Source organism: Neofelis nebulosa, chromosome 2 (genome assembly GCF_028018385.1).
Source record: "Neofelis nebulosa isolate mNeoNeb1 chromosome 2, mNeoNeb1.pri, whole genome shotgun sequence".
Lineage (NCBI taxonomy): Eukaryota > Metazoa > Chordata > Mammalia > Carnivora > Felidae > Neofelis > Neofelis nebulosa.
Window position 1 is genome coordinate 2,799,814 of NC_080783.1, and position 11,178 is coordinate 2,810,991.

General features: G+C 52.6%; 1 protein-coding gene across 10 annotated transcripts in view; it reads right to left on the bottom strand.

The window, feature by feature from the left end:
* Positions 1-3,312, bottom strand: part of TRAF3IP1 (TRAF3 interacting protein 1) — a 63,196-nt gene extending 59,884 nt beyond the window's left edge. For 3 of the 10 annotated variants that reach the window (XM_058699498.1, XM_058699519.1, XM_058699488.1), the window contains exons 1-2: positions 3,039-3,311; positions 233-301 (exon numbers count right to left, since the gene is read on the bottom strand). In XM_058699498.1, the coding sequence (XP_058555481.1) occupies positions 233-301; positions 3,039-3,161 (192 nt within the window). In that variant the 5' untranslated portion in view covers positions 3,162-3,311. Of the gene's footprint in view, positions 1-232; positions 302-3,038 lie in introns of all 10 variants that reach the window. The other 7 variants (XM_058699443.1, XM_058699433.1, XM_058699460.1 and 4 more) reach the window with 4 other exon arrangements.
* Positions 3,313-11,178: the final 7,866 nt, after the last annotated feature.

The window sequence follows — 11,178 nt, forward strand, 5'->3', positions numbered from 1 at the left end:
AGCGGAGAGGCCGGAAGAAACCTTGAAACCCTGACCCCATTTGTTAACGGATAAAATCAGCACGATGCGCACTTGGTGGAAAAAAGGAAACGGAACGGGAAGGGCGAACCGCAGCCCACGGAGTAACCGACTCCTCGAGCCGACACACGCCGGCGTGTAAATGACACACACCCGGCACGCCGCTGACAAAACACCCATTTGTTAAGGTGAGGGTGTGACGCCCCCAGCCTACCTTAACGTTGTCGGACTTCATCTCGGCATCCGTGTAGAGGCCCTTCATGAAACCAGTCACCCTGATCACCTTCAAAAGATCAAGGCCATGGTCAGCACCTCACGGGACAGCCCCTTCATCAGACTCACCCCCTGAGCCCCACGGTCAGGAGCCGTCAGAGCCTGTCCACATGCAGGACTTAATTCCTTCACTTGCTCAACAAGCTTTTGAGTATCTACCGCATGCACGGCCTTTTACCAGGCAGGACCCAGTCTGGAAGTGGGGACAGGTGAACGTTACAAAGACTTGCGGGGCACTAGGGAGCACAAGATCGGTCCCCAACCCAAATGCAGGAGGGGCAAGGGGGTCACGGAAAGCTTCCCAGAGGAAATCAGATCTAAACTGAGGCCACCGCTACCAGGAAACGAGAGTGGGGGGCGGGGGTGTTTAGGAAACACGTGTCAGGCTGAACGGTCCCTGCAAGGTCCCGGGGCCAAGAGGGTCCCGTTCAAGGGAGCAAAAGAGTTCAGTACAGGGGTGCCTGGGTGGTTCAGTCGGTTAAGTGACCGACTTCGGCTCAGGTCATGATCTCACAGTGCATGGGTTCGAGCCCCGCGTCGGGCTCTGTGCTGACAGCTCACAGCCTGGATTCTGTGTCTCCTCTCTCTGCCCCTCCCCCACTCACACTCTGTTTCTCTCTCTCTCTCTCTCTCTCTCAAAAATAAATAAACATAAAAAGAGAGAGAGAGAAAGAGAGAGAGAATCCTTAATATTCCTGGAACCTTTTCATTTTGTCTCTTGACGTTTTCCTAGTTTGCAGGCAGTAAAATTGTGAATAATAATTTTAAGGGACACAAAACATTAACCTCACAAGATCAATGCTTTGATTTATGAAAGAGGCTGAGTTAGTTGAGCTGTAGCTAAGATACCAACGGTGATTTGAACACAATACTCAGAGGCAGTGAAGAATTTTCAGAGGACACTCTTCACCCCCTACCTGAAAATGCTTTCCGATAGGTCAATCATCCTAATATCCTTAACAAGTAGGTGCCAATTAATGAATTTACCTTTACACAGGGCAGAGAAATTAATTTCAGCATTAGATTAGGAAAGAAAACCCATGAAAGAAAAGCAGACCGTTGGTTCCCAATGGAGAACATGTAACTCCTTCCACACAGTCTGGCTGCCTGGTCAATCGAGTCAATTCCTGCTAGAATGTCCCTCCTCCTCCACTTCAATGTGCTCTGGCCTTCCAGGAGACCAGCACCACACCAAGACCCACAGGATGAGGCATATGCCCCCTGCCTCCCCACTTCAGTGGCCAGACAGGACTAACACAGAAGATAAAGGTGTCATGTCGGGCCATGGTGGCCAGCACTGGGGTCAGGCAACCTCACCTCCTGGCTTAGAGGTCACTACCTGCCTACTTCGCAGGATAACACAGCACACAGCCCAGCTCCCACCAGGCTCTCCACACGGCCCTGTCCCCTCCCAAACACTGGCCGGGACAGGTGGAAGGAGGTAGAGGCTAGGCAAGACAGCCCTGGGATGTGGCTGGGATTCCAGAGTCTCAAGCACAGTTAGGGTGTTTAACACAGAGGTGCACATTATAAACTAAGTTGAGAGAGCGGATAAGTAAAGCAGTTTGTGGAGAGGAAGGCACCCCCCTGTCAGAAAGAGAAGTGAAGACGAGCACCAATTCGGGGAGCCCTCAGAAGCCTGCAAGTTCAACCTGATTCCTAACTCCCAGAGGCCACGCCCAAGTTGCTGGGTTCAATACCCTTCTTAGCTGCACCACGGAACGCGCCGCGGCCTGAGTTACCAGGAGCCTTGACAGCCCCGTTCAACGACGAAGGCTGGCTGTGCACCTTCTGTGTACCTTACTCAGTTCAGCTCACCCAGGATATGGCAACAAACATACACGGTCTCCACCGTTTGGTAATTCACCATCCACTGGGGAAAAGTTACAATCTCCATGGAGGCCAGGCTGTGCCCTTCAGCAGCAAATATCAACCTGCTCTTCTAGAGTTTTCCCTTTGGGGTCCCACTACAACCACCTTCAACAAATTCACCCCCAGGTATTTACCAAACATCTAAAACATGGGGACCACGGTGCAGTGTAGTGTGAAGAATGCTTGGGAAACATGAGGATAGAAAAGAATAACTTCAATATCCCACAATGTCTGGTCACCTTTCACGAGCCAGGCACTGAAAGGGGGGGAAGAGGGGAGGTCACAAAAACGGCCCTGCCAGGCTAAATGGAAGATGAGCTCTGACAGATACATAGGAAAGAAATAAGGCTCCCTGAGGGGCGGAGGGAGGCAGCCCAGTGGGGGTGGATGAGAGGGCAGAGCAGGGGTGAAGGCAAGGAACTCGGTGCACAGGCACCGCGGGATTGGGCCCAGCGGGCCCGGGGAAGCGGCTGTGCTCGGCTAGGCGAGGCCGACTCTAACGCCAACCCTGATTCTGGCCTCGACCCCTACCTGGGCCCCGATCCCCGGCTCCGACCCGGCCCGTCCGCACCTGGGCCCTGACCACCCCCCAACCCCCGGGCCCCGCACCTGGGACCCTGACTCCCGGCACTGACCCTGACCCGGGTCCCGACCCTGGCTCGTCCGCACCTGGGCCCCGGCCCGCACCTGGCACCCCAACTCCGGCTGCACCTGGGGCCTGACTCCTAGCGCCGGCGCCCACCCGGGTCCCGACCCGCACCAGGGCCCCAGCCCCCACCTGGGACCCTGACTCCGGCCCTCACCTGGGTCCTGACCGCGACCTGCGTCCCGACCCGCACCAGGGCCCCCGACCCTCGGCCCCCGGCCCCGCGCACCTCCGTGATGATGTCGTGCAGGTAGCGGAACGGGGGCTTGTTCAGCAGCTTCTCCGTCAGCGGCGGCCTCCGGATCACCTTCCCCAGGGCCTCCTGCGTCCGCTTCACCACGGCCGCGTTCATGGCGGCGCCGCCCGAGCCCGCGCCCCCGCCGCCCCCGCCAACCCGCCGAGCCTAAGCCGCGCTCCCGGGCCGCCGCCGGCCCCGCCGCCGCCGCCGTCCGCTCCGGCCTGGACGCAGCGCCCGGGCTCCCATCCCACAGTGCACCGGAGTCGGCTACGGCGCGTGCGCGGGGCCGCAGGAGCCCGTCGCCAGGACGGCGCGGCCTTAGCAACGGACGCGCCGCGGCGCCCCGCCCCGCCCCGCCCGCAGCGCCTGCTGGGAGAAGTCGGCCCCAGAAGTCGCGCCCGCGCTTCGCAACTTGGACGAAGCCACGCCCTTGGTGTTCTAGCAGGTGTTGGTGATCGTGTCCCACCCGTCTGCGGGCCGCCGCGCGCAAGTTCACTGCAGAAGTCCTTCCAGCAGTTTGGAGGCTTTGTGATCTGTTTTTAGTTCTTTTTTATTAAAAGATGCTGATTGTAGCCCCATTTTTAAATCCTTTTTTTAATTGAGATATAATTGACATATATGGCATCAGTTTCAAGTGTAGGACATAATGATTTGGTATTTGTGTACGTCGCAAAATAATCACCACAGTAAGTCTAGTTCACATCCACCACCATAGTTTCAAAAGCTGTTTATTGTAATGAGCAACTTTCAAATCAAGTATGTAACACAATATTAACTAAAGTCACCATGCAGTCCATTATATCCCCATAACTTAGTTATTTTATAACTGGAAATTTGTACCTTTGACCCCCTTTATCTGTTTCTTTCTTCTAATAGTACTTTTTAAAATTTTATTTACATTTATTGTTACCATGTTCAATGCTCTTCATTCTTTGGGTAGATTCAAATTTCCATGTGGTATCATGTTTCTCCTGCCTAAAGAACTTCCTTTACTATTTCTTTTAGCAAAGATCAGCAGGCAAAGAGTGCTCCCACGGTTCCTTTATTTGAAAGTGTTTATTTCACCTTCACATTTGAAAGATTGTTTCACAGAGCATGCAAAGCTGGGTTAACCAGTTCTTTTTCTTTGAATACTTTATACATTTTACTCCATTGGCTTCTTGTTTACATAGTTTCTGAAGAGAAGTCTGCTGTAGTCCTTCGTTCTATGTATCTGGCTGCCTTCAAGATTTTCTTTTATCATTGGTTTTTAAAAATGTGCCCATGATGTTTCTAGGTGTGGGAGTTTTTTTAACTTAAAATTTATATTTGATTATTATTCATATGCAATAAGCTTTATCTATTTTGAGTATACTTACTGGTCAATGCATTTTGGTCACTATATACAATTATGTTACCACCACCACAATCAAGATATTTCCTCTCACTCACATGCAGTCTATCTCCTCTCTCTGCCAGCAGGAGGCAACAACTGATCCACTTTCTGTCATGATAATTATGCCTTTTCTAGAGTTTCATATAAATGGAATCATAAGGTACATAGTCTGTTGTGCTTAATTCTTTCTTTTACAATTTTGAAATCCATCCATGTTGCAACATACATTAATATGTCATTCCTTTTTGTGGCTGAGTAGTATCCCATAGTACATTTTGTTTATCCATTCACCAGTTTATCAACATTTGGGTCGCTTTGGGGTTTTGATTATTTATAAGTAATGCTGCTAGGGGCACCTGGGTGGCTCAGTTGGTTGAGCATCTGGCTCTTGATTTCAGCTTGGGTTGTGGTCTCACAGTCATGGGATCAAGCCCTGCATCAGGCTCTGAGCTGAGCGTGCAGCCTGCTTGGGATTCTCTCTCTTTCTCTCCCTCTCTGTCTGTTCCTGTCCCCACTCCCTTCTCTTCATAATAAGTAAATAAGCTATAAAATCTTTTTTAAAAAAATAATGCTGCTAAGAACGTTTACATACAAGTCGGGGCAAACATAGTTTTCCTTTCTCTTGAATAAATACCTAGGAGTGGAATTCCTGGGTTGTATGGTAAGAATATGTTTAACTTTACAAGATGCCACCAAGTTTTCAAAGTGATGGCATCATTTTTCATTCCCACCAGCCACGTGTGTGATTTCTACTTGCTCCATATCCCTGCCAAGACCTGACAGGTCAGTCCTTTTTTTCTTTTTTTAGGTCACTCTTTTTTTTTTTTTTTTAACATTTATTTATTTTTGAGAGAGCACGAGTGGAGGAGGAGCAGAGAGATGGGAGACACAGCATCCGAAGCAGGCTCCAGGCTCTGAGCTGTCAGCACAGAGCCCGACGCGGGGCTCAAACCCACGAACCATGAGATCATGACCTGAGCCGAAGTCAGACGCTCAACCGACTGAGCCACCCAAGCGCCCCCTAGGTCACTCTTTTTAACTGGAGTCATTCCTGGGGCACCTGCGTGGCTCAGTCAGTTAAGCGTCCGACTTCGGCTCAGGTCATGATCTCACGGTTCGTGCGTTTGAGCCCTGCGTCGGGCTCTGTGCTGACAGCTCAGAGTCTGGAGCCTGCTTCGGATTCTGTGTCTCCCTTACTCTCTGCCCCTCCCCGGATTGATCTCTCTCTCTCTCTCTCTCTCTCTCTCTCAAAAATAAATAAACATTTAAAAAATTAACTTCAGTCATTCTAGTGGTGCTGTGATGGCATCTTATTATGATTATAACTTGCATTTTTCTAGTGATTGGTGATTTTGAGCCTCTTTTCATGTACTAATTGGGTATTCATATGTATTTGGTGAGGATAACTCATAAAGTGTCCAGGTGTTCATGGAATCAGTGCTATGTGCTGTGAAAATTAATAAAAGAAAAGAGTGTTTAGCATAGTCAGAAGGCCAGCAGGCTGAGCTCTCATTCCTAGCATTGGTTAGCAATTGCAGATCCGACAGGAAGAGAGGGAACTTGCACATGGATATTATTTTACCATCCCAGCAGCAGGAGGGAAGATTTCCTCCTGGCCAGGCAACAGCCCAGCCAATGAGAGACAGTCACAGCTCAGCCAATGAGAAGCCACTGTACTTCCAACTCTCGCTTTACTTCAATGGACTCTGTTTGTAACAGCCCTCTGAACTCACCCTTTCCTCTGTTGGAGAGAATTTCTCTCCTTTGTCCTAGGGACTTGCCTATGGTTTTGCTGTAGGTTGCTTGCCCCTGATTGCAACTCTCTGCTATTCCAGAATACACCTATCTTGGCTGGCAAAATAACCAACAGCTTTATTTGTAAGGTTAACAGGGGCCGGGGACTTCTTGGAGGACCATGTACCTTCCAGTAAGCAATACCCATCCCATCCTCTGATATCCGCACATCACTCACCCTGCTGCTAATGGCGCCCAGGACAGCATTTGGTCACCCACACAGAGGCCAGGTGAGCCACCAGGGCTCATTTCCCTCCAACAGTGCCAACCTTGCCTCTTTCTGCACTTCACCAGGCAGGCAGACTGGCTGTCTGAGACTTCACTGAGAAGTTAGGGGCCACCTAAGACAATGACAACCTAGGAGGGAAGGAATTCGACAAGCCTCGTTACATAGAGCTGTTCCGTGCCCCGCGGGGAAAAAGCTCGCGGCAAATTGCACCCTCAGAGGTGTTCCCTCCTGAGTGGCCCTCAGTTAGTAACCCTCCCCCCAACTTTCAGGTCTTACCCCCTTGGCCAGAGCACTTCCATCCTCTGCCCCCTGCCTCGTCAAATTGCCCTGACTTTCTAGAAACCCCACCCTCTACATATGTATCTTCTCATCCACCCCCTTTCTTTCAGCACTGGGTTCTCCATTCCCGACTCAGCCCAAGGCAGGGGCAGGACTGCCTAGCAGTTCAGTCCCTTGGAACAGTCCAGCGTGACGGTGGACGCTGTGAATCAGGTCCTTCCGGGGTTCCAGATCTTCACTGTCCTCGTGTTTGTCCACATATCTGTCTTTATCACACACATGTCCCGCCTTCCTAGAATGAGCGGTAAATCAAACTCCATAAAGAAGAAGAAGAAGAAAAGAGTTCCCCAACCACTTCACCATTTCTGAAAGTCCTTGCCCACGTTGAAACACTTCTTATTCAAATGGAGAGCAAGGTTAGCCCCTCTCTTCCCCTTCCCTGCCACCCCCCTCTGACGGCGCTGAAAGTCTTCTAAATGGCGGGGTGGGCCATAGTGAGACCGAGTCCTCCTTCACGGCTGTGCCCTTCGTTCCCGAAAGCTGGCCCAAAGCTCTGAAGCGATTAAGCCTTCAGACAAAGACCACCAGCTTCCTGCCCTCCAGGTGCTGGGGAGAGAAGGGTGGTATGTCATTCTCACAGGATGGCCGGATGGAGCCCTTCGGGGCTGCACCAGATACAGGGGATGTCATAGTGTCTGAGAGCTGGAAGGTCCTGACGTCTTCCCTGATCTCACCGTGGCCGAGCTGGGAGCCCAGAGGCTCCTATGAGGAACGCCCACCTCTGAACTCTGAACATCGGCTGGGGTTGGCCTGAGTAAGGGTAGAGGGGACACTCAGGGAGGTCACTGCCTGGCCTCTGACCCCAAGTGCCCTCCCTTCCCCAAAGACACTGCCTAGACCCTTTCCTTGGAAGTTCATGCTGGGCAGAGTCATCTGGGCCCAGAGCCATGGGACACCATGGCCAACAGTGGCTTGTCTATGAGTGGTCGGACAGAGCAGTGGGGCCAGGGGGCGTGGCCACGGAGGGCCCCTGAGGGTCCACTGAGGAGCCCAGCCAGAGCCACACGAGGGGGAAGCCTGATTTCAGTTTCTCCCACAGCCTGTGGAGAGCAGGGGAGCCATCTAGGCCGAGGAGGCCCCATGCAGGCCTGTGGGTACAGGCCTCGCTGCTCTCTTTGGGACCACAGGGCCATGAGAGAGGGTCTCTGAGAGGATCTGGGACAAGGAAGCTGAGCCACCAGATCCCACTGAGGGCCTGTCTGGGGGAAGCAGGCCACAGAGTGTGGGAACATGCTCCAGCCATCCGCAGCATCATCCTGAGGCCTCCACACGGAGACCCGGGGCAGGAGCGCTGGGCCCCGGGCAAGCGGGGCCGGCAAGACGCAGCGAAGGGTCCCAGATGCCGAGAAAGAGACACGGATCCACCTGAGGACAGTGGGGAGGCAGAGGGGCCCAGAGACCAGCGGGCGGCCTCCAGTTCCAGGGGCCGGCGTCATGAGGGCCCTGCAGCCTGAATTACCCCTCAGCACCTCAGAGTCATGTAAGGATTAGAGAAAAAGAGAACGTAAAAAAGAGCCATTCATGAAAGTGGCAAGTGGTTAAAGACGCATAGGAAATCACGGCACAGGAAGTGTTTGAGGAATAAAGAGCCAGCAGGATGCTTTGCAACAAGCAGTTTCTGAATGAGTGAAGATGTCAGTGGCCGTGACTCATCCCAGGAGAGAGAGCTCCGCAAAGCAAAGGGCATCCAGACCCTGCCTCTCCTCCCCCGAGACAAAGGCCAGGGGAGGCCAGGAGCCCAGGATGTGGGTCAGCCTGCGGGAAGGACTGGGGAGGTGAGCCCAGGTGAAAGAGGAGTGACCCAGAGCCTGGAGACAGCCTCACCAGCCCTGGATCTGAGACTGGACTCCCTGGCAGGCTCAGAAAGGAAGGCATCAGCTTGTGCGGCCAGTCAAGCACCTTGCTGTGTGCTCCCCATCTAAGCTGGGAGGTGACCGACACCATTTTGTGAATCCCGAGGGGCCTGCATAGAAGACTTTGTCCTGTCCTCTCCAGCTGAGCCTCGAGAAAAAGAAGACAAGACCTTCTTCCTACACTGGCTAAGATCATTTCTGCCTCAGGACCTTTGCACTTGCTGGTCCCGCTAACTGAATAGCACTCATCCCCCAGATCTTCATACAGCTGGATCCTTGCCATTATTTGGGTCTCAGCTCACATGTGACATATCAGAGATACCAAAAATAGATCACATCTGAATTCTCCAGCCTGTTATCTTTACCTTATGTCCTTCAAAGTGCTTATCACTCTGTGAAAGTATTTTTTTATTCCTATCTGCGCTTTTGTTGTCTATCTCTTCCCCCACCCCATTCACCCCCTAGAAAGTGAGTTCAATTAGTAGAGGGGCCCGGTTGATTTGCCTACCCCTGAACCCCCTAAACCTTTAACATTGCCAGACACTCGATAACTGTTTGCTGGATGTTGAATAGACTATGCTCTTACTAAAACTGCTCTTTCAAAGGGCTCCTAATAATATGATTTGTTTATACCACAATTTTAAATAAAAAAATTAAAGTGCAATGTTATGTAAACGATGGGATCTCAGTGACGTTGAACGCCTATGTGTGCGAGTGGGAGTATATGTGTGTGTGTAAATACGTCCAGCGATTTCAAGGTTTCAGAGACTATCTGGGAGTTGGAATAATGGGACATTTCTTCTGCTTCTTTATACCTCCTTGTAATTTAGATTTATTTCTCAATACGTGAGAACTTTTTAATCAAAAACAAAAGTTAAAAGTTGTCAGAGGAGGAAATCATGGTATTGATAAACTGTGTTGGTAAACTGAGTCCCAGGTCCCATTTGTAGCCTCATTTATGTCTAACTGCTTCTAACAGGGTCATTTACAAGACTTAAGTTGACCCGTGAAGGTTCTGTGGCAAGCATCCCAAACTAGCAGTGAGGGTAGCTGTCACCTGGGGCGGCCTTTACCTGTAACCAGGTGTCCCAATTGGGTGGGTTCCGACCTCGTCAGTCGTCAGGAAAGTGAAGGATGTGAAGTACATAAGCTCAAACATCTCTCCCAATAACTATCTGTGACAGCAGGCACTCAGAGCATGCCCCGGGAACCATCAGGGCAGAGCCCCCATCCCACACGGTCCCTTATTTATTTTTTTAAATTGTTTTAATGTGTATTTGTTTTTGAGAGAGAGACAGAGAGACACAGAGCAGGAGCAGGGGAGGGGGAGAGAGAGAGCGAGACACAGAATCCGAAGCAGGCTCCAGGCTCTAAGCTCTCAGCACAGAGCCCGACGCGGGGCTCGAACCCACGGACCGCGAGATCATGACCTGAGCCAAAGTCAGATGCTTCACCGACTGAGCCACCCAGGTGCCCCCCCCCCCACATGTTCCCTTAAACCGGGTCTCCTAGAGCCTGGGGGCCTGACGGATGGCCCTTGGATCCCTGACAACACACGCAGATGAATGCTTAAGGGTCCTGGAGCAGGGACCACGGCTCTCATGCTCTTTGCACAGGAGACTGGTTCTCCAACAAAGGGCAAGAGTCTTCTGCTGCCAGAGTCCCAAGCAAGCCCCTTCCCCAAAGGTCTGGTTAACTAGTATCTAGACTCGGTCACTATTTGCTCCTTCCAGAAGTACACGAGGACGAGGCACGTGTGCAGACCCGGAGCTTTCCACCAGAGTGGGTGTCAGCAAGAGGGCAGGGAATCGAGGGACCCCACCCGGGGACTCCCTCCACCTCCCTGTGCCCAGCCCTTCCCGTGTGTGCGTCCTTCTCACGCAAGCCAGGCTGGAGTTCAAGAGCACAGCTTCCTTTCGAATCACCCAAAAGCGGAGTCTCCCACCTGAGCTGTCCCCAGCTGCCACCCTGCAGTGGACTCCCACCAACACGTGGGCCCCTTCTCAGGGGCCACCTGACCTGTGCCTCATGGCGCCCCTGCCTCGGGGCCACGACTGAAGAATTGTGTGGCTGGCTGCACAGTGTCCCCGCCCCGGGAGAACGTAGGCTCCAGGAGAGGGAAACGATTCTGCGGTCTCTCGGGGCACACCATGAACCTCGGCCACCTGAACCAGAAGGAGAAGGCTTACACCACCTTAGTGCCCCCAGGTGCCCCTCCATGAGGAGTATCGGTCCTTGTCAGCTCCCGGCTAAGCTCCGCTCTGGGAGACCACCAGAGGGGTCTACTCACCTCCTGCTCCCCAGAGGCAGCCCCCATTAGAGGGCTGACCGAGTTGGGGGCACAAACCCACATTCCCAGGGACCTCCAGCTGAGATCGCTGCTTTCGGGAGCAGTCCGAGGAGGCAGCCCCTAACGGGAGAATTTGGGGCGGCATCCCCCACTGGCAGCTGACCTGAAGTCCCCAGGATGGGGGTCAGAGGGAGACCAGAGCCCCTGGTGCTGCAGTCACACAGCCGTCCGGCAGGGGGCGCCACCGGAGG